The sequence below is a fragment of the Pan paniscus genome, chromosome 11 (genome assembly GCF_029289425.2).
Source record: "Pan paniscus chromosome 11, NHGRI_mPanPan1-v2.0_pri, whole genome shotgun sequence".
Lineage (NCBI taxonomy): Eukaryota > Metazoa > Chordata > Mammalia > Primates > Hominidae > Pan > Pan paniscus.
Window position 1 is genome coordinate 48,060,237 of NC_073260.2, and position 23,665 is coordinate 48,083,901.

At 43.5% G+C, this 23,665-nt stretch overlaps 1 protein-coding gene across 3 annotated transcripts; it reads left to right on the forward strand.

Annotated features, from left to right (window-relative positions):
* Positions 1-7,183: 7,183 nt before the first annotated feature.
* Positions 7,184-23,034, forward strand: NFIL3 (nuclear factor, interleukin 3 regulated). 3 transcript variants are annotated; one of them, XM_055091785.2, is made up of 2 exons: positions 7,184-7,386; positions 21,176-23,034. In XM_055091785.2, exon 2 carries the CDS (start codon positions 21,348-21,350, stop codon positions 22,734-22,736), a length of 1,389 nt encoding a protein of 462 aa, XP_054947760.1. In that variant the 5' UTR covers positions 7,184-7,386; positions 21,176-21,347; the 3' UTR covers positions 22,737-23,034. The 3 variants fall into 3 exon arrangements, with proteins under 3 accessions (XP_054947760.1, XP_034823587.1, XP_034823586.1); XM_034967696.2 differs by having other exon boundaries at positions 7,376-7,680; XM_034967695.4 differs by lacking the exon at positions 7,184-7,386 and adding an exon at positions 8,255-8,455.
* Positions 23,035-23,665: the final 631 nt, after the last annotated feature.

Consider the following 23,665-nt stretch of genomic DNA (forward strand, 5'->3'; position numbering starts at 1 on the left):
CCTGGCCCTCTGTGCTTGTGTGAGTTCCTAAGTGATGGGAGGTGCCCATCTGTAAGTTCTGTCCATCTTACTTGCAGCAGCAGGAAAGCATTGGGAACCCAGGAAGACTCAAGTTAGCTGCTGGTGGTAGAAGAGGGAAAGGCGTCCAAGACAAAGCCTGTCCAGTAGCAAGCAAGAGAGGCTTGGGACAGGTGAGGCAACGGGGATCCAGGAAGGAGACACACTGGGACTTGCAGAGAGGTCATTTTTACAAAGGAAAGTGGTGTTTTACTTATGCATTAGGGGGAAAGTCTTGTGTGGCCCGGGTCATTGAGCAGCACAAGTCCTGCACTGGGAACCATCCCAGACAGCCAGGAGCAGGAACAGAAGCAAAAGGAACTCTGGAGCAGCATAGCCCAAGTACAGACACTCCCTGAAGGCCAAAGTCACGTCGGCTTCCACTGTGGTTAAACTGTTCAAGTCAAATTCCACTTGCTTCTAGTCTCTAGCTGGCTTTCTCTCGTGGGATGAATACACACCCTTTGTAATATCACAGGAGAGCATGTGCCAGTGCATCCCTAAGCTCAGGCTCTGTTCCCGTGACACCTTTCCCCTCTCCACGGAATGGTAGAAGGATGAAACATCTTAATATATGTGATGCGCCCAAGACGGTGTGTGCATGCTGTGGTGTTTCAGCAGTATTTGTTATTATTCTCACTGTGTAGAGGAACTGAAGCATATATAGCATATGTAAAGTACTATTGTGCTGTTTCTCAGATGAAGAAACTGAGGCATCAAGGTTTCACGTGACTTACCCATGGCCACCCAGCTCTAGAGTCCAGGCTTTGAACCATTTCCCTACACTAATTCTTAATGTGTGACATTTGGGGGAAAAAAAGCATTTAAAACAATGTGTTTTAAATGCTTGAATAACGTACTGCCTGAATAACGTACTGGTTCATTTTGCTACTCCAGGTCCCCTAGGCCTGGGCCTGGTCTACATTTCCACACTGCTCTCCCATGCCGATTTTGCAAAACCTGGGTTTCCATCAAGCTCTCTGCCAGGACTTGTCACTCCCCAAGGTTCCCTTGGTCACCAACCACACTGGCTTTGCTAGGCCTGGCTTTATGTGGTACTCTTTTGAGGCATGATTCCTGCCTGTAGAATACCCATACATCTTTAAGATTTTGGTCATAATCCCAGCACTTGGGAGGCTGAGGTAGGAGGATCACTTGAGGCCAGGGGTTTGAGACTAGCCTGAGCAACATAGTGAGATCCTGTCTCTACAAAATGTTTTTCAATTAGCCTGGTGTGTTGGCATGCACCTGTAGTGCTAGCTGCTTGGGAGGCTGAGGCAGGAGGATTGCTTGAGCTCAGGAGGTCAAGGCTGCAGTGAGCTATGATCATGCCACTGCACTCCAGCCTGGGCAACAGAGCAAGACCCTGTACCAAACATTTTTTTTAATAAAAAAGAAAAACTTTGATTAAATTCTACCCTCTTTCAGGAAGTACTTCTGCCTCTGCGTCAATGGAATGTGGGTCTCCTCTCCTTCAAGCCCCTCTTGGTACACAGTCTGGTCTCTCCAGTGACAGTTACCACACCGCGACAGTATTCGAGTTATGCTTTTAACCCACCATCCTCATCTTCCCATTAACCTCTAAGGGCCTGGTTCAGTTTCTGGCCCCTGCTAAGTAGTCAGTAAACATGTACCTTAAGTGAGGGAGTGAGTGAATGAGCGCCAAGTCTAAAGCAGGCATGGGACATCACTCAACTGTTCAAGGGATGCCTGGCACCCAGCAGGTGCTCCATAAATGGAAGAATGAATGAATTCTAATCCCCATCCACCTCTGTTATTCTTTCTTGTAGATGTATGTGCTCACTTGTTCATCTGAATTGAATAGGATCCTGGCAGCGTAACAAGATTTATTATGTATATGTAATTAATATGGACACGCACACACATACGCATGCACAGGCACAAGTATTTGGTTGATGATACTATTTTTCTGATGTATGTTGATTCTTTTTTGGGTTAATAATAATAGCTAACACTTGCTAATATATCAGGCACTTTCCTAATCAGTTAATAGGTACTAATTTTATCCTCAGAACAAGTTGAGATTGATACTATAATTATAAATGGTTGTCAAAAGGTGAAAGTGAGGCACACAGCAGACGAGAAAAGTAAGTTGCCCACAGCCACAGAGTTCCTGAGTGGCTGTGGGCAAGCTGGGATGTGGACACGGGCCTCTGTATCTGGGTCTTCAGCACTGGGCTTTACTGCCTGCAATTCCTGGTGACTGCCCAAGAGCTGGCTCTTTTATCATCCTGCCAGTATGCGGACTCACAAAATCCTCCACAGACCTACATGCACCACCTGAGAGCAGCATCACACAGCAGCAGCTGAAAACACAGTGGCAGCTGAATCTTGAGCACTTCTGAAAGTTTCTCAGAAGACCAGAAATGCGGTCAAGCACCCAATTTCCAGACTTCTTAAGTGCATTTACCAAATTGATAGCATTCGCTTTAATCTCTTGCTGAAACAAACGACTCCTCCAGAAGACAACTTTTGTCTCCGGAGTGACAAAAGTTGGTGGGCAACTCAACAAGGTAATTTTCCATGTTACAATTAGGCCAAGGGAAGGTTATGAATGAGCCAGTGCTTGCCATAGCTGCTTTGCTGCAAATGCCACATTTGCAGTTTTTCTCTTCTGTGATATATGCTGGTGGCATGTTAGTCAACCCATGCTAATGAGAGAAGGAACGTGGCCAATCATCTGGTCGGCTCCCTCGGGTTTCAGATGAAGGAATGGACATTCAGAGAGGTGAAATGATCCCCTTGGTGAGTATGGGGTACAGAATGCACTAGAATTTCAGCTTCTGAGTTGCAGCTGTGTAGCTCTTTCCGGTAAACTATCCTGTGCATGACTTCACAGAAATGTTTAGATAAGCTTTACTTCGTTGATTTGAACTGGATTGCAATGTGGACCTGTCTTGTCTTATTCTTCATGAAATGATTTTTGTTAGAACATATTTCACAATTTTCTATTTCATATACTCATAGCCCTGCTAGCTGTGTCCCAGTTGCTGGCTGAGTGCTGCCACAATGCTTGCTCCATCGCCAAGATTTTGCAATGAACACGATTAGCTGCTCCCACAGTCTTGACCATTTTTAGTGTATTCTCCTTTTTCCTACCCACCTTTTTTTGTTAATGTCCCTTATTTTGGCACTCTTACTCACATATACCATTTAATCTGAATGAATAAAAATGCTTACTGAAATGTGTGCCATCTGTGGTGGCTGAATTTAAAGACATGTTTCAGTTTTTGTAATAGTGTACTTGCAACATTTTCTCTTCTTTGCAAAATCACCTCTTTCTGGTCTTTTCCTGGGTCCTTTGGAAATGCTTTCAAATGTATTCAGACCATCAGCTGATTTTGTCTGGGGAAATCATGTCGTTGGTGTAGAGATCTAATTTCTTTCTTAGCTTGAGCAAGAGCTGTTTAATAGGAAACATTTTGGCTTCCCATACTTTAAAGCCATCACTTCTACAGGGAATGTTATGTGACCATCTTCTATTACCCAATTTCCCACAAAAGCTAGTTTTTGAAAAAGAAGGCCAAGCATGCTAATAGAACTCCTGCTAATGGAGCCACATGGCAAAGTTAGGGGACTAGAGGCAGAGGCTGGAAGACAGTTGAAATCTTAAAAACTACAACGTCTAGGTTGTGGCTGGGATAGGTAGGTGGCAAGAACAAAGAGAAAAGTGGATGTTTGGGGGAATGAAGGAATCCCAGGGAGTAATGATCTGAATGACTGGAGAAAGGCCAAAGGAAAAAACTAAGAATGAATAGAGTAAATCAAGATAACTAAATTTAAAAAGAAAAAAGGTCAACAAAGGTAGAAAAACTACAAGAAAAGGCAAAGCGGAAGAGGAAGACAGAGGTGAAAGATTAAAAATGGCATGAAGAGCAGAAATAAAAGTGCATGAGTGGTGGAAAGAAATATCATTCCAGGAAGTTTCTGCCTCAACAGTCAATGACTCATTGCATCAAAGCCAAAATCCCAGCAAAAAGCACACACTGATGGGCGTGGGGAGGAGAACCTCACTAAGGCTACCATGCTAGCTCACATCTTAAAGCCTCCACTTGAAAACAAAACAGGTCTGGTGCTGTGACTCACACCTGTAATTCCAGCACTTTGGGAGGCCAAGGTGGGAGGATTGCTTGAGCCCAGGAGTTTGAGACCAGCCTGGGAAACATAGGGAGACATTGACTCTAACAAAAAAAAATTAAAAAATTAGCCAGGCATGGTAGTGTGCACCTGTAATCCCAGCTACTTGGAAGGCTGAGGTTGGAGGTTTGCTTGAGCCTGGGGGGGTCAAGGCTGCAGTGAGCCGTGATCACTCCACTGCCCTCCAGTGTGGGCAAGAGAGCAAGACCCTGTCTCAAAAACAACAACAACAACAACAACAACAACAACAAAAACGATATGCTATGGATTCCTAGAAACTGAACTTCTGTTCCTGGAGTTTAATAAAAAGACACAAGATGGTCCATAAACACACTACAGTGGAAAGAAAATGGTCCTGGCACACAGGAGCCCTGATGCAGGCTGCTGGCCACCAGACCAGACAGGAGGTCACCAAAGGGCTTTTAGTTATCGAAGTTTTTTCTACAAAGAAATCCAGAAGTCCAATGCACAAAACAGATAGGGTAGAGCTGCCCAATTTGGTTGCCAGGCAGGCAGCCTGCTTTTTAGCCACTGAGTCCCCCATCTCCACCCCCTGTTCCCAGGACATCTCTGTAGAACTCAGAGGACTCAGACTGTCCAGCCTCTGGGTAGGTAAGTCCTGCAGTCTTTTATTTTTTAATGAATTGCTTGCCTAAACTGAAAATTAGGATATTTTACCAAAAAAAAGAAAGTCAACTTTCTTTTGAATAATTGGAGCTGTGGGCTGTGCAGTCTTTTATTTTTTAATGAATTGCTTGCCTAACCTGAAAATCAGGATATTTTACCAAAAAAAAAAAAAAAGTCAACGTTCTTTTGAGTAATTGGAGCTGTGGGCTCCTGGAAACAGCAATTGATGAGAGAGCTGAAAAACAGTCTTCTTCAATGGGTCACTTTCTTTTTGCCACAGTCCACGTGTGGCTAACGTCCTGAATTCTCATTATCCATCTGACTTTACAGTTACTCCGGCCTAGTGAGGTCCACTGTAAAATCCCTGGGATATATATATATGGCCTCTTGGGGATGTTCCAGCTCAAGACATTCTGCAGCTGTAGAAAAATTATTACTATATTAAATTAAGTTGTTACTAAATTACAAATTCCTATTAATTCCCATTTTAGTAAGGAGAAGTCACTGTTTTAGTCATTCTGTTCTCAAGCTATAGCTCTTATATTTGCTTAGTCAGAAACCATGTTGGCAGTATAATAAAATGAATTAGAATGTGGTTGATTGTCTTCTGCTGGTAGTTCTCATCCCTGTCCAGGCACCTCCTCCCTTGCCCCTGCCCTCAATCCACCCCTAGCACTGAGAGGCTGCTGAGAGCAAGAACCCCTTCCTCCTCCTCCTGAGAACCTTACAGCCCAGCTCCACCATCAGGCACATGCTGATGTCTTCCTAGAAGCCTCCCCACCCTGGTTAATTTGTTTCAAATATCTTAGGTTTTTATGCTCCATTTACTCGGGTTAATCTGCAAATACTTACCTACTCTGTGAATGTTCTAGGATATAATATTAGATACATCATCACTTCGGCCCTGGGGACAGATCCTTCATCCTATTGTTTAGTGGTGTCCTAATCACCAGGAGGAGCTAAAGAGTTGTTTTCTAAGCTGGTATCTCAGATACCTTTCACACTTCCTCTGATTTCCAAGTTAGATGGTAACAATGAATGGTGCACAGCTATAATACATACACAATCTAAAATACTCCAAGTAAATATAGGAGCATTCGATTTCAAAATTCAGCATAAAGAATAAGTTTCCAGGTTGAGAGAATTCCTCCAGCATCACTGCCTGGGGTGGCTCCAGGCACGTTCTTTACCTGTCTTGAAGGTCGAGTTGTCTTTAAAGAAAGACATTTACTACAACGGCTTTGAAATTCTATGAAATTATTCAAAATGCAGAACAAGGTCAGAACACGTGAAGGGGAGGGTAGATTATGCAGGACAGCCCTGGATTTCTAGACAATAGCTGCATTTCTGACCCCAAAAAGGCAACTAATATGGATATGATTTTGATTTCATCTAAGAGAGGTTTTCAAAGCTACAAATAAGCATTGTAAGGTTTGGGCAAAAAGGAAACTATCAGTAAATTTGAGAAAAGTGGCCAGGCACAGTGGCATGCGCCTGTAATTCCACTACCAGGGAGGCTGTGGCCGGAGGATCCTTTGAGCCCAGGAGTTCCAGGCCAATCTGGACAACATAGTAAGACCACATCTTGAATTATATATGTATGAGAAAAGTGGAAATTATAAACTAAAATCAGGATTTGTTCTCATGAAGGTAGTCAAGTTTGGAAAATGTGTAGTGGAGGGGATGTGGTTCTTGCATTAGTCAGCACCGGGAAGATGGTGTCGGGGAACACGCTAAGCCCATCCATATTGTACGTCTGAGTTTTCAGAGCCTTGTCAGCAGAGCTGTACTACCAGATAAATCACGAACAAGAGTGCGTTCAAAACCACAACGCTGCCCTGGAAGGCTTTCCAAAAACCCAACTGATAGGTGATGAAAAATTTTTAAATATGACTCGGGTTATTATGATATTAACTGTGCAAGAAGGGGAAAGGTAGAAAAGACAATCTTGGCGAGTAGATCTGCTGCTCATGGCAGACACTAGGGATGGTACCTGGGTGTTCACTCTGCTCTTCTCTTTACTTTGGTTTTTGCTTTTTAAAAACGAAAGGAGCAAAAAGAAGTGGAAAGTCGTGGAGGCACTCGGCCCAGCCCCCACGTAGTTCAAGGAGACCAGGAGGGAGCTGGCTGGTGGAGGTCCTGCCCACCTGCCACACTCCGTATTTGGGCAAGCCTGTGAGTCACTGTCGGGAACATGGCTCCCTTCGCCAAGGCCAGCACTGACCACTATCCGTGTATCGGTAAACGCAGGGAGTGTGCCACGTGCCTTGACAATCTAGCGCGACGACTTAAGAAGTCGCGGCTAGGTGCTCTTTTTTCCATTTTTTTACGTCTCTTCCGTAGCCCGGGAATTTGGGAGAGAAGACTACCGTATCCAGTTAGACGCAGAAATAACACTAAGCAGCTATCAGCTCAAAATCACAGGAAGAGATCCCGCGCGGTCGTCTCAAGCCCCAGCACCAAACGACAGTGGGCGTCCCAGCGGGGCACACCCGAGCGCGGACCTTCACATCCTCCGAGGAACGCCGCACCCGCGTGGCGGGGGTGGGTAGATGGACCTCAGCGAGCCTCGTTTCCCAGTCGTGTTACGCAACAACTTTGCAGCCGTCATCTTCGCCCTAATTGTGCAGGGGGCGGTGTTTGTGCGTGGAGCTTTCCCTCCCGGCTCCGGGCCGTCGCGGCTCTCGGGAGAGGCGCCGGGACATTTTAATCGCTGCCTCCGCCGCGCAGCCCTGCGCAGCTGCCCGGCCGCGCCAACCCCTTCCCCGCCGCAGCGCGCCCCGAGTGTTGGCAGCTTGCCAGCCGCCACCCCCCGCCTTCCCTCCTGCCCACCCCAAGGTAGAGGGCTCTTCTCGGGAGTGTGCGGGGAAGGGGAGGCCGAGGTCCCTGCCACGCCCGGGTAGCCGCAACCCGCAGTGCTCAGTTGGCAACAGGTAGCCCAGCAGGCTGCGGCTCTCAGGAAGACAAAAAGCGCCTCTGCGAGCAAGTGAGGGTCGCGGGGTGCGCAGAGCCACCGCGGCGACCGGGAGGGTGAAGGGAGCCAAGAGCGGACGGGGCGGTGGGACGGGGGGCTTCAGGCTCCTCCGCAGGCTCGCTCCGGTCGTGTCGGCCGCGTGGGCCGTTGCGCAACACTCGTTGAGCCGGGAATGGGGCGCCAGCCCTCGCGGGCGCTCGGACGGCGGTGGCCCTGGCCGGGGAGGGACGCGAGCTGGTAGTGGCGCCGCCGCGGAGGGGGAGCTGAGGGCGGGGAGGCGGGGCGGGGCCGCGGAGTGCCCGCCCCGGCCCGCCCCTGCCGGCCGCGGCCATTGGCGGCGGGCCGGGGGCGGGTGCGGGCGCGGCGATTGGGGCCGCGGCCGCCAGTCACGCGGGGCTGGCGGGCGGCGACGTAGCGCGGCGCTCGGAACTGACCTACTAACACACATCTCTCGGCGCGGCCACGGCGCCCGCGGACCCGGCGCGCCCGCCCGCCTCCCGCGCCGCGCCCTCGCCGCCGCCCGCCTCCCGCCGCGGCCCCGGAGGCCCGGCCCGGCCCGAGCCCCGAGCGCCGAGCGCCGGCGGCCCGACTCCCGGCCGCCCCTTTCTTTCTCCTCGCCGGCCCGAGAGCAGGAACACGGTAAGCGCTCCGCCCACCGCCGGCCGGGGGCCCGGCGACCGCTCCCCGGGCGCGCTGCGGGCGGGCGGGCGCGGGGTGCGGGCCGCGCTGTGTGCGGGGTCGGGCTGTAAGCTGGGCTCGCCAGCGGCGGCGAGTGCGCGCGGGGCATTCATTACATAAACTTTTGCTGCCTTGTCAGGATGGGACTCGCCACCTTAAGGTGGCTGCTTTGATTGCAGCGCCTTCGCGCCGGCACGTAGTCCTGGCTGGTTTGCGCTCTCCCCCCGCTGCTGTTGCATAATGTCTCCTGATTTCAGGAAAATTGATGTTTTGGTAAAGAAGAGCGCCAGGCAGGCTGAGCCTTCTCCGAGCGGGAAGATGCTCTTTCCTCTCTAGTGTCTTTCTTTCTCGTTCCTTCTCTGGGGCTGGCGGCGTAGGGGGGAGAGGAATGGGGGGTTGAGGAATGGGGAATAGTCTTAATTTGCTTGGTGAGAAAAAGGGTTGGTAGCGTGAACGGTGACGGCATTCGGAGAATGCCTGCGCGGCGTTTGTTTGTGTCAGGGGCTGTGTCTGCACAGACGTTTTCCACCCTGTTTGTCGTCAGCGTGTTTTACAAGCCCTCGGGAAGGTTGTGGGATTTGTCCTTTCATACATTGCATAATCTGCCCACGGTGAAATGTTGGCAAGAATTGCGGGCTGATGTGGGAATATGCGCGTATGTGTGCAATGATTTGGTAATTGAGGCGCAGGGTTGGATATTAGATCGTTATTTACGTCTATATTACGTCCCAAATAAACAGGTTTTAAAACGATACTACAAAACCTAAAAGCAAGAATTGCTCGGATTGAATTCTGATCTTGGGTACTACTGGGGTTCGCCCTTTCAATGTTCTCAGCTGTTATTTTTAAATCTGGGACGAACCATTGTGACGTTTACCTCCCCACCTTCCTAATTTTAATGCATTCCATTCGATCAGCCCTTTTTCTCACCTTATTGTCATCGCTTTTTCAGACACGACAAGACAAATCACATAATAGTTTCCTGGAAATGTTGCATTATGTAACTGCCGAATTTGCTGGCAGTGAGCATAGAGAGAGGGAGCTAATTACGTGATTTTATAATCTTGCTACAAAGAAAGTAGGACAGTCTCAGCCTTTAAGAATGTCACTATAACAGTTTTTTTTTCCTTAAGGATATTTTAAACAGGAAAGTAGACAACCGGGTAAGCATGGAGTTTGCTCATGCTGCCGAATGTGTGTCTTTTGCCCTAAATGAAACGCGCGTTCTTCTAAATTTAGCCCTATCACATTTTAACAATTGTGGCCTCGCAGTGCTATTTCTGGTGTTTTCTCCAGGGCTGTGTGCAAATACAAGTTCAAGGCCATTTGCTGTAGTTTTAACTCCACGCCTTCGGAGACCTTTGATAAGATTGTATTTTTAGGAAGGCATTTCGCAGCGCCCGGTGATTTGCTGGATGCTGGCTCCCATTTATGTTTTTAAAGGACACTTTAGGAAACTGCTGTTCTCTGAGAACAGCAGGGAATGGCCAAGTGTCATCTTCTGTTCTTGGCTTTTGTAAATAACAACAGTAAGTGAGGTCAGAAGTATTTATTTACCCCCAGACCAGATATGACCTATGGGAAACAGATATAGGTTAGTAGATTGTATTTTTGTCTGGATACCCTGGTTTTACTTATGTGAAGATGTATGAATATGTAATTTACCCAAATATTAAATTTCTTCCTGGACTGTTACATAGTGATTATGTGTGAATATATGTATATGATGGGATGTATATATAACGTAACATTTAAATTAAGTGCAGGGTTTTTTTTTTGTGGGAGGCGGGGGGTGGACGTCTCTGGAACAGAGTATATTACCCCAAATAATTGCAGTCGCTTTCCAAGAAGCTAGTTGCTCTAGGCCCCCAGCTTCAGACCCCGACCTACTTTGCGAGCTCGGGTGGGAGTCCCAGGCCTGTAGGGGCCGCGTGGCGCCACCTTCCGATCGCGATCTCCAATGGCGCGTCCGTGCGGCCCCCAGTGCGCCGCTCCCTCCTGCGGGCCGGTGGGGTCTGCGAGAATCCGGGGCTGGGGGCGGGTCTGGTAGTGGCGGGCGGGGACCTCGGGTCGGGACCGAGAAGCGCCTCCGGGCGGCAGTTATACTGGGGCTGCTCAGTGGCCTGAGCTCCTCCCTGCCCCCTCCCCACATTCCTTTGTTCTGGCGCGGGGGGTCCTCGCGGCGCCGAGGCCCCGCTGCGCCGCCCACCCGGAGGGAGGAGGGTCTCTGGGAGGCGCCGCGTGGGGGCGCGGCCCGTGGAGCCCGGGCGCTAGGGACCGGCCGGGGCCGGCGTACGGGTGCGCTCTGGGTTCGCCCGGGCCGCGGGAGCCGGGGAGCCAGGGAGCCAGGGACCCCGGCTCCCGCACGGGGCAGACAGGGGCAGCGCGGGCGACCCGGAGCGCCTGCGTCTCCGCGGCCCTCCTTCCAACAGGGCAAATCCAGGGGCCTGTCTCCGCGCCTGTTCTGCGGTGAGGTTCAGAAACCTGCAGACACCTTTGTTCCAAGAGTCTTCATTGTATTTCTGAACCAAGCGCGTCTCCATTCTTGAAGTGAAAAAGACCTTAAGAAAAACCTCCAAACGTCCACCGGCCACAGAAATTGGGGGTGGAGGCGCTCCAGTATTGATAGTGATTGAAAGGAAGGCCTCAGCTTGACTTTGGCCAGTTGAGTTGAGCCGATTTTTTTTAACCTTTAATTTATGTGGTCAAAGGCTAGAGGAGAGAGAACACTGATCTCCAGAGTTCAAAATAAAATCTAAACGCCCACATAGACGCTGCTGTCCTACTGTAAAACTACGGTACTTTCATCCTCGCATAAAGACTTCCAAGATTGTACCCATGCAGTAATTAATGGAGACATCACAGATGTTCTCCTGAAGCATATCAACGCAATCTGCTCTTTGTTGAAAACTGACCGAAAACTTGCTTTCTTTGGCATCATACCCTACACCGCTATCCCTAATCAGTTTCCCTCTTGTTACAGGCAGTAGTTAGAGAACAGGTTTCGGCGAGGTACAGATCCTAAGAGCGCAGGCCCTGGGCTCATAAGAACCCTGGGTCCCAGGCCCCAGCTTGTTATCTTCCAACACTCCTGATTTCCATCACTCTCCAGGGTAAACTGAGGGAATAAAACCTGTTGACTTAGTTGGTTATGAGGAGTTCAATAAATGTTTCCTGTGTTATTGATCAGGAACCAGAATCTTTGTGTGTGTGTGTGTGTGTGTGTGTGTGTGTGTGAGTATTTACCTTCATTTTTCTCTTTGTAAATCTCTTCGCAGTAACAGTAAGGATTCGTGTTGGAATTAAGTCTGTAAGATCTTTCTTGAGATACTTTTTTTGTTCTAATAACATATATATTTTTTAATTTGCCATTGTGTTCAATGTTAATTTCAGTTTGAGGGGAATTCCTGACAGGATTGCAGAACCTCAAACTTCCCAAGTCATTGGGTTAATGTTTTGGGGAGCTGCTTGAAGGAATAGAGAGATGAGTCGATTATAGTAGCAGGAATGAAGCGACAACTGCCATATTAATAGCTCAGCTTTTTCCAATTCCCTTACACATTCTGTGACTCATTTTCTGTAGCCTGGATGATTTCTCTATCTAAAACTTTGTGGTCTGAGATCAGCAGTGGATGGTGAGACCCCACAGATCAGCTCTCTTGTAGGGGGTATATGTAGCCTGAAAACTAAGGCCAGTCCTGTGAAACTGTTGATATTTGACCCTTTTGACCAAATTTTCATTTGGTTTCCCCTTACACTTGCGACATAGGTCAGGGCTTCAGTAAGAGTCATGAGCAGCAAAAACAGCCTGGAACTGATAGGCATCGTTGCCTTTTGATACTGATCATTCTTCAGAAAAGAGATAAAGAGTTAGTATTTACTAAACACATACTCTGCATGTGCCAGGCACAGTGTTGAGGGGCTCTGTTATCATCCACGTTTCGTAGATGAGGAAATGGAAACTCAGAGAAATGAATTTGCAGCCCAGGTCGCAGAGCCTGAAAACCAGATGGGGAAATTTGCACCTCAACAAAGTGTATTCTCACACTCACTGTAGTTTTTGAAACAATTTCCTTTTCTGGGTTAAAGAATTATTTTTGTGCAGTGCAGTTATAACATCACTGTGATGCAACAGCCTGAAAATTAAAACCCTTTGTGAGAGGCCTTTCGGACGTTGAGCAATGTGCCTGACTCACCAGCTGAGTGGATTTTTCTAGTTGACCTTGCCTTGGTCATTAGAGTCAATTTCGAGATGTAAATGCGATTGCAGCATGGAATGGAAAAGGTGCAGTCATATTGCCTGGGCTTTATTTTTACCCAGGTTAAACTCATATACTTCATGATTTCCATTGTAATCCAGATGCCATTGATGCTGTTAAAGTTGTTTATTTTTAATTTGTATTGAGGAATGAGAGCACACTTGGGATTCAATTCAAAATATAACAGAAACAATGTAATTGAAATTTCCTTTAATATTCATTTCTTGTTTTTGTAAGGTATGCCTGTATTTCACAGGGTTTAATACATTGTTTGATATCCTGTTATTTTTCTAAATTATATTTGAGTTGATTTCTATCCAGGTTGGACTTGTATGAGAATGTTGAAAGACGTTGACCTTTGATCACAGACATTACATAAGAATTTTTCAGTTTCAAAATGAATTTTTATTACTACTACCCCAGTTATCTTTCACATTTCTTTGTAAGTAACTTTACCGTAGTTAAAAAAAAAACACCCAAAACTGTTTCTCATATGGCTTTAATAATAGAGCATAAACTTATTTTTATGATAAGAAAGTTTACTAGAGATTTGCTAGATGCCATTTGTTATTAATCTGTGCTTTGAGGACTCAGTTTCATAGGACTCAGAATGATGTTTATAAGCCTTTTAGTTATCAGAACATGATGTCTTTTATTAATTAGCTTTTTAGGGGTCTTAAACTGTAATTAACTGGCCTTCAAATAAACACTACAAATAAGCATTTGAAAATCCACTCTATTCATAAGGTAGAAAATGACATTTATAATCATCCACTGACTGGAAAAGTGGAAAAAGAAATTAAAAAGCCAAGTGAAGCAAGTTGGGATGATTCTACATTATCATTAGAAACTTTCAAGAATTTTCTCAGCCTGACTGCCCCCTTAGCCCACCATTTTTGCCATCATTATACCATGTTGCATGTATTACTTATTCATTGGAGAATTTTCTACAACTGGGTTACTTTGTGATTGTTGGTGTCCTTTTAAGATTTCAGATTAGTTGCTACACTGATCAGTTATCTTTTCAGAAGTTTCAAGATATTAATAGTCCCCACTTTTAAGTTTCTACAGATTTTTAAAAAATTATTACTGTTCTGTTTTTCCCCCATGTTACTACCCATCTTTAATGAGAGCTGTTCTTATTTCTCAAGCTGTGCAGTTAATTGGTCGTGCTAGCGTGTATGTGCTTACTCTGTGCAGGCTTCAGAATAATTTAATTGTGTATTAAGTTTCAAACACTGACGACCTCTTAAAGAAGAATGTTAAGTTATACTATTTCATATTTCAATTACTTAAATTACATCAGTGATGTAATAAAATGCAATGTTGTCATCGTATTTATTAAATTTAAATTTAATTTTCAGCTAGTCCTTTGTCGAACTTGAAATATTTTCATTTATCATAAACTGGATCAGTCTTTGACACATTTATTTACAGAGGCACCCAAATAGAAAAAGTAGGTCAATTTGTTGCTATGATAGAATAGATTCTGGCAGTGTGCGAGAGAGTGTGTGTATGTGTGTGTGTGTCTTGCCTGTCTTGATCAAGTGCACATTTCTCTCTAACTTTGGGGTAAGCTGCTTCTTGGGGACAGAATGGCCCTTAGAGAGGTTTAACATAGTTTTCTCAGTTTAAAAATCCTTCTCTTTTTCAACGGGATTAGAAAATTCTCTTGGAACTTCAGTGTTTTCTGACTGAGTTTTTTCACTCCCCATTTCCTCTGGGTTGTACATGTGTAGTGAATTCTTTTCTTATTTCATCTCTGCTTTTAAATACTAGATTGTTTTCTCATCCATGAAAAGAAATAAAGCATTTCATTGACGCAGATACTGTGAATTTTACCCACAGGAAGAAAATGTAGGGTTAACATATTGCTAGTATTCATACTTTAAAAGTATAAAGAGATGTGAATTGATTAATTGATTTGATTTTTTCATGAAAATGACATTTATCTAAAAAATAAGCATCTGCTGTCTTACTGGAGAGGTGGCTTACAGTTTAACATAACTTAGGTTTACCTTGAAGACATTTTTTTTTCCTTTACTGTTATCTGTATTATATAACAGGGAGAAAACAATACATTCAGAGAGTAGAGGGAAAATAAGATAATTCTATAATGTTTCCAAATCATTGGGCATATCAAATAGTATTTCATCTTCTATTGACAGAATTTTAAAAACAAAATATATATTGCAATTTGCAATAAAACTTACCCTTTAGAGATAATTAATAACAAAATGTTCTCAGAGTAGATTTTAATGTTTAGACTATTAGTAAGATTTCAGATGATTGAAACAAAGCATGTTTATTCTTTTCTTTTGTGGAGCTTGGATTGTTAAACATTAGTTCTGTGAGAGACCAGGGAAGATAAAGGTCTATCATAAACATAAGTAATGAGATAACTCCTCAAGGATAAATTTGGTCTAGAATTATTGTTATGAGGTTATATTCTTTTATAGAATTTTCTAAATCAAATCTTGTACTTAATTAAAAACTAGGGTAATCTGACTTAAACTTTAAAAATCTGGGCTTATGAAATATAATTCTTGCTATATAATTCTTGCTTAGAGAAGTAGTGTGATGGACTATACAAAAGCATTAATTAGTGATGGCACCTTCAGAGTATGTATGGAAAAATATGTCAACTGGTAGGTAATAATACCTGCTCTTAAATTTCTCTTTTTTATTTGTGTTTTCAAGGAGAGTCATATCATCTAATGTGTGTAATGAAGTTAATCGTGCTGAATACACTAACATCATAGAATTGGCATGTAGTGTCAATTATTCACCAAAAAAGAAACTTAAGCAATGACTAATATACCACAACATTAGATGTTGATTTGAAAAGATGATGCATAGATGAAGTAATTGTTAAATTAATCATAAGGGAAAATATTGAGGCTTGAAATAAATTTGTTAGGTTAGCATAAATCCTGAGGCTTTTTGAAGGCATCGTAAACTACTTTTGCATTTGCTTTAAGTTCATTGTTGAGGGGCATAAGGAGAGCTCAGAGCCCATCTGTGCCCAACTGCTGTGTGGTCTTGGGAAGGTCAGCCTGTCTTCTAGCTGATTAATCTGCAAAATGAGAGGGTCAGAGAGACACTGTCCCCCGCCTCATGTTGAAAACAGATTACACTCTTGGATTTGTTAAAAAAAAAAAAAAAAAAAAAAGATCATAGGTGACAATGTCCACAGCTATCATATTTCTTTTTCTCTATTTAACATAATTAGAATGGCCAGGAGGTTAAAATTTTAGTAAAGATATGAAAATTAATAAAATGTTTTCTCAATTCATAAATAGTGCCAGATCTGAAACATATAAGGAGGATGGAGAAAAGTTCTAGATAGTATCTTTGCTGGCTAAAGAAGTTAAGACAGCATCTAAGAGAAGTTAAGGAGCCAGTCGTGACGGCTCACGCCTGTTATCCCAGCACTTTGGGAGGCTGTGGCAGGCGGATCACCTGAGATCGGGAGTTCAAGACCAGCCTGACCAACATGGAGAAACCCCGTCTCTACTAAAAATACAAAATTAGTTGGGCATGGTGGCGCATGCCTGTAATCCCAGCTACTTGGGAGGCTGAGGCAGGAGAATCGCTTGAACCCAGGAGGTGGAAGTTGTGGTGAGCCAAGATCGCGCCATTGCACTCCAGCCTGGGCAACAAGAGCAAAACTCCATCTCAAAAAGAAAAAAAAAAAAAAGAAGAAGAAGTTAAGTTAGCATAGTGCCTTACTGCGCCCAAAGTAACTTAGTAAAAGGGTATGTATTACTCAGAAATGAAAGTGACACAAAAGAGAACTGTGTGTAAATGAGACTGCATTGCACAGATGCAGAACCACCTGTGAAAGTGTAGGAGAGAGTAAAGGAACTGGGCCGGAATGTACGCTCTGCCATTTAGCTATGTGACACTGGGCAAGTCACTTGACTTCTCTGAGCCTTAGTTTTCTTATCTGAAAATTGTCACCAAAAGTGAATGAAAGAAAGCAGGTCAGGCTCCCAGTGCCCATTCTGTGGTAAGTGTTCAATAAGTGGCACCAATTATGATTGTTTTTGTTATTATCTCCATGACAAGAAGAAAGCCTACACCCCAGGCCCATGTTTGTGCAACTCTGCACTCACACCTGGTTCCCCTCTGCTCACCTGTTTGTCTCCCACCCACCCACGACTGAGTGCCTGGTCTCGGGAGTTTGGTTTTTCTCTCCCTCTTTATGTGCCCCTAGTCTCCCCTTGTGCCCAGTACACAGTAGGTGCTCCATATGTGTTGAATAAACAAATTAATGAATAAGAGAATCTCTCTGTTAATAAGTAAAATATCTTCTTTACAATTCACATAACATTAAAAAGAAAGCATCAAAAAAGTTTTCTGTTTACAAAACTCTCTTATATAAGGTATATGGGTGACTGTCGATGAAATGTTGAGCACCTAATATCTTCAGGTTTTTGCTAGAAGACAAGTATATTTTAATTTCCGCCCTGAAGTAATTCGCAGTGTAGTTGGGCACAAAAGACAAACACGTGGAAACACACACAGTGTATATGATTGTGCCTGTCTCCGTATCATCCCATAATGCTGATAAACTCTTTTCAACACTGCAAGATTATTTGATAGATAATATTACAGAAAATATCCTAAGATAGTGTGGTGATTTGCCATTGAGTTGTAGAGACCATGAATGTAATACATACAGATGAGAGCAGAATCACAGATTTATAGTGACATGTCATGAAATTCAAATAGGAAGAAGATGATTAAAAACAAATGAGGTGGCCTGGCGAGGTGGCTCACGCCTGTAATCCCAGCACTTTGGGAGGCCAAGGTAGGCAGATCACCTGAGGTCGGGAGTTCAAGATCAGCCTGAACTCCCCATGGAGAAACCCCATGGAGTTTCCCCATCTCTACTAAACCCCATCTCTACTAACATGGAGAAACCCCATCTCTACTAAAAATACAAAAGTAGCTGGGCTTAGTGGCACATGCCTGTAATCCCAGCTACTTGGGAGGCTGAGGCAGGAGAATTGCTTGGACCCTGTAGGCAGAGGTTGCGGTGAGCCAAGATTGTACCATTGCACTCCAGCCTGGGCAACAAGAGTGAAACTCTGTCTCAAAAACAAAAAAGCAAATGAAGTTTTCTGTAGGTTAATGTACCAACAAAGTTGTAGAGATGATAAAGTAGTCATATAGTACTTAGACACCTAGAAGACATGAGTTAAGGAAATTTTAAGACAAATGGGGCTATTTCAGTTAAATAGAAATAGGATTGTGAAGGCTCCTTCCCAATTGGGCCCCAACCTTGAAAAGGTCCTAGAAGTTTAGGAAGAGTAACTAAGGCAGACAGAATGGCGGGGCATTTCAAAAGCATTACTGTAAATCTAGTAAGTGAGGCAAAATAAAGGAATCTGATTTTTTTTTAAGAAGGAACAAATAAGATAACACATGGAAGAGAAAGATTCTCAGGTGGAGAAAATAACCAGAATAATAGTCTGCAAGGGATCATATGATGTTTAAAAACTAAAAGTGGAAAAAAGTAGTGGCCAAGAGTATAGTGGAGATTTGAAAGGTGCCTTGGGAAAGGTCAGTGCAATTGTCTTCTTTAACTGGGATATCTTCCTCTTTACTTCTCCACTCATTTTACTTTAGCAGGAGGACTTTGCTGAATGGCAGAGTGCAGACTTCAACAGAGGAAAGAATCCATTCAATATGTAAAGGAAACTGGGTTTTCATATTAGAGGACAAAACCTAAATGCAAATTAGAGGAAATAGTATTGTTGGCCGGGCGTGGTGGCTCATGCCTGTAATCCCAGCACTTTGGGAGTCCGAGGCAGGCAAATCACCTGAGATCAGGAGTTCAAGACCAGCCTGACCAACATGGTAAAACCCCGTCTCTACTAAAAATACAAAAAAATTAGCTGGGCGTGGTGGCACGCAACTGTAACCCCAGCTACTCAGGAGGCTGAGGCAGGAGAGTCGCTTGAGCCCGGGAAGCAGAGGCTGCAGTGCACCAAGATTGCACCACTGCACTCTAGCCTGGGCAGCAGAGCGAGACTCTTATCAAAAAAAAAAAAAAGGAAATAATATTGTTTAAATGATAAATAGGAAGATTCCTTCTCTGCAACATCACTGCTGACTGTGACACACTCCTTGCCTTCATTTCCTATTAAAGTTTCATTATCAAAAAACAAACAGAAACTTGATATTAATAATCACAAATTTCTCTGAGTTACGACTAGCTGTTCCCTTAACTATGTTGGCTCAGTTTAATGGGCAAAAACGTGGCATGAAACATTATTCTTTATGATCCTGAAATTATTACATAATTCCTTTCATTCCCTGGAAAAGACAAAAGAAGCTGGCAGGCTTTTCCAATTGATAAAAGTAAACTTCATTTTATTAGTCATTATGAAACTAGGCGTAAGAAGGAGATAGTGGCATCATGTAGGAACATTACATCTTTTTTTTTTTTTTTTTTTTTTTTGAGACAAAGTCTCGCTCTTGTCCCCCAGGCTGGAGTGCAATGGCGCGATCTCAGCTCACTGCAACCTCCGCCTCCTGGGTTCCTGGGTTCAAGCGATTCTCCTGCCTCAGCCTCCCGAGTAGCTGGGATTACAGGCGCCTGTCACCACACCCGACTAATTTTTGTATTTTTAGTAGAGACGGGGTTTCACCATGTTAGCCAGGCTGGTCTCGAACTCCTGACCTCAGGTGATCCGCCCACCTCGGCCTCCCAAAGTGCTGGGATTACAGGCATGAGCCACCACACCTGGCTCATTACATCTTTTTAGTAGGGTAGAATAAAGTGCCACTGTGTGCAGATCGTGCTGATGGAACTGTTGTTGTACCATGTCTATTTAACGAAAAATATTACTGACTGGAACATTAGGCAGAGAATCAGTGTGTAGAAACACAGTTAAATTCAAAAGCTCCCATGCAATGATTGCTACTGGAACATAACATGGATTTTATTATCTCGAGCTAAGGCAACTGTCAGGCCAAATTTGTACTGTAAGTATTTCATCAATGGAAGAGGAAACTAATGAATGATTCTGTTTTTGAGTTCTTATATTTTACTTGAAACTAATTCATATAAATGAAAGAAATTTTTTTCTGTAACTATATTCTCTTGGTTTAAAAGAATTTCGTTTCAAGAATGCACTATACTTTTAAAAACCCCCTTTGAATAGTAAGTGTTTTTTTTGTTTTGTGTGGGTTTTTTTTTTTTTTTTTTTTTTTTTGACAGAGTCTTGCTCTGTCACCAGGCTGGAGTGCAGTGGCGCGATCTCAGCTCACTGCAATCTCTGCCTCCCAGGTTCAAGCAATTCTCCTGCCTCAGCCTCCCGAGTAGCTGGGATTACAGGCACACGCCACCACACCCAGCTAATTTTTGTATTTTTTAGTAGAGATGGCGTTTCACCATGTTGGCCAGGATGGTCTCGATCTCCTGACCTTGTGATCTGCCCGCTTCGGCCTACCAAAGTGCTGGGATTACAAGCGTGAGCCACTGTGCCCCGCCTAGTAACTGTTTTTTAGTTCAAAGCTACTATGTAACTGAAACCTGAAATCTATTTTGACAGAATTTTCAAGATCACAAAAAGCATTTTGGATACTTCAATCTTGAATGTTTGATAGAACAAATTCAAAGGAATCAGAAAAAAAATTCTAATCTCTTAAACTCAGATGCTTGTAAAGAGATGGCTTGATGGAGAAGAATCCTTTTCATTTAGTTGCAGTGAGTCACCTGGTGGAATTTGCTGGGATATAAGCCTACCAGGCAGTCAAGGATGTGATGGGCAGGTTTATGTCCACGTTAAGGCGTAGATTAAAACCAACAGCTCCGTTGTTAATGTGGCTTTTACTTTAGTTTTTGTAGAAGAAGTTTGTCTCCATTTGTATTTTATTCCATATAGGAGTGCAGAACTTTTTTTTTTTACTCACGTTAAAGTTTACTTGGTAAAGTTCCTTTTAAGAGGTGAGCATATCTGCTTGGCAGTGATGTAAATATTAGGTAACATTATTTAGAAGCACCACGGTATGCATGTACTGTTTAGAAACTTACCAACCAGAGGCTATCTGTCATTTCCTTCCTGTAATTGCCCACACCCAACTATTTCTCTATTTCGCCTCATTAAATACAGCCTTCCTCTACTTCTCCCTGGGCAGAGGTTATTTTATTTTTCCCTCACTTTCCTGGATCACATATTCTCTTACTGATAGGCCTCATTAGGGATTTGTCCTTTACAGCTTTATAGTTTAGGTATTTGGGAACTTATCTCCTTTTTGAAAATGCTAACTTGTTGAAAGAAAGAACTGTGGCCGTGCCTCATCTGTGCTTGTATGCCCTAAATGCTTAGCATATTTCCTTGTACATAATTTGTAATAAACATTTATCCAGTGAATAACTGGTTTTTTTTTTATTCATGTATTGCAGATAACGAAGGAGGCCCAACTTCATTCAATAAGGAGCCTGACGGATTTATCCCAGACGGTAGAACAAAAGGAAGAATATTGATGGATTTTAAACCAGAGTTTTTAAAGAGCTTGAGAATACGGGGAAATTAATTTGTTCTCCTACACACATAGATAGGGTAAGGTTGTTTCTGATGCAGCTGAGAAAAATGCAGACCGTCAAAAAGGAGCAGGCGTCTCTTGATGCCAGTAGCAATGTGGACAAGATGATGGTCCTTAATTCTGCTTTAACGGAAGTGTCAGAAGACTCCACAACAGGTGAGGAGCTGCTTCTCAGTGAAGGAAGTGTGGGGAAGAACAAATCTTCTGCATGTCGGAGGAAACGGGAATTCATTCCTGATGAAAAGAAAGATGCTATGTATTGGGAAAAAAGGCGGAAAAATAATGAAGCTGCCAAAAGATCTCGTGAGAAGCGTCGACTGAATGACCTGGTTTTAGAGAACAAACTAATTGCACTGGGAGAAGAAAACGCCACTTTAAAAGCTGAGCTGCTTTCACTAAAATTAAAGTTTGGTTTAATTAGCTCCACAGCATATGCTCAAGAGATTCAGAAACTCAGTAATTCTACAGCTGTGTACTTTCAAGATTACCAGACTTCCAAATCCAATGTGAGTTCATTTGTGGACGAGCACGAACCCTCGATGGTGTCAAGTAGTTGTATTTCTGTCATTAAACACTCTCCACAAAGCTCGCTGTCCGATGTTTCAGAAGTGTCCTCGGTAGAACACACACAGGAGAGCTCTGTGCAGGGAAGCTGCAGAAGTCCTGAAAACAAGTTCCAGATTATCAAGCAAGAGCCGATGGAATTAGAGAGCTACACAAGGGAGCCAAGAGATGACCGAGGCTCTTACACAGCGTCCATCTATCAAAACTATATGGGGAATTCTTTCTCTGGGTACTCACACTCTCCCCCACTACTGCAAGTCAACCGATCCTCCAGCAACTCCCCGAGAACGTCGGAAACTGATGATGGTGTGGTAGGAAAGTCATCTGATGGAGAAGACGAGCAACAGGTCCCCAAGGGCCCCATCCATTCTCCAGTTGAACTCAAGCATGTGCATGCAACCGTGGTTAAAGTTCCAGAAGTGAATTCCTCTGCCTTGCCACACAAGCTCCGGATCAAAGCCAAAGCCATGCAGATCAAAGTAGAAGCCTTTGATAATGAATTTGAGGCCACGCAAAAACTTTCCTCACCTATTGACATGACATCTAAAAGACATTTCGAACTCGAAAAGCATAGTGCCCCAAGTATGGTACATTCTTCTCTTACTCCTTTCTCAGTGCAAGTGACTAACATTCAAGATTGGTCTCTCAAATCGGAGCACTGGCATCAAAAAGAACTGAGTGGCAAAACTCAGAATAGTTTCAAAACTGGAGTTGTTGAAATGAAAGACAGTGGCTACAAAGTTTCTGACCCAGAGAACTTGTATTTGAAGCAGGGGATAGCAAACTTATCTGCAGAGGTTGTCTCACTCAAGAGACTTATAGCCACACAACCAATCTCTGCTTCAGACTCTGGGTAAATTACTACTGAGTAAGAGCTGGGCATTTAGAAAGATGTCATTTGCAATAGAGCAGTCCATTTTGTATTATGCTGAATTTTCACTGGACCTGTGATGTCATTTCACTGTGATGTGCACATGTCTGTTTGGTGTCTTTTTGTGCACAGATTATGATGAAGATTAGATTGTGTTATCACTCTGCCTGTGTATAGTCAGATAGTCCATGCGAAGGCTGTATATATTGAACATTATTTTTGTTGTTCTATTATAAAGTGTGTAAGTTACCAGTTTCAATAAAGGATTGGTGACAAACACAGAACTCCTGCTCCATTGCATTTGATTTGATGGAGAAGAAAAGTCAATTTAAGTTATAAAAATAAATATTAAGATATTTTACATTTTATATGAGAGAGTTTTCTCCCCTGAATAAGAGAAAACTGAAGTGCTAAGTTCAGCAAATAATTTGTTTTTCCAGGCTATCAGTTGGAAAACCTTCTAAAGAGAAAGAAAAATAACAGTGAATTTTCTTGCATTTGAGACTAATTCACTAAATTACTTTATATTATATATTTTTCTGTAAGATTATGTTTTCTCTATAATTTTCTTAAGTATAAAAATCCAAGTTGTTTGGTAACAGCCTCTTCTTAGTTATCTACCCTTTAAGTATGACACATGGATGTGGATAGTTGAGTCACTGATGCATTTTATTAAAGTCTGTTTTAAAAGAGCAGATAAAGACTGAGGATGAGGCATTTTTATGTTATTACAAGTCTTAACAGTTCTAGAGTATAACAATCTAGGGAACTAAGCTAAACACTGTTTAGTTTCTAAAATTTCAAAGAACACGTCAATTACCACATGCCAAAATATATAATCTGAGTATATATAATGACATTTTAGAAGATTTATTAATGATGAATAGGAAGAATGGCTCTATATCTTCAGATGTT

Excerpts from the sequence above, each read along its gene's own strand:
- NFIL3 (XM_055091785.2), top strand. The coding sequence starts at position 21,348 with ATGCAGCTGAGAAAAATGCAGACCGTCAAAAAGGAGCAGGCGTCTCTT.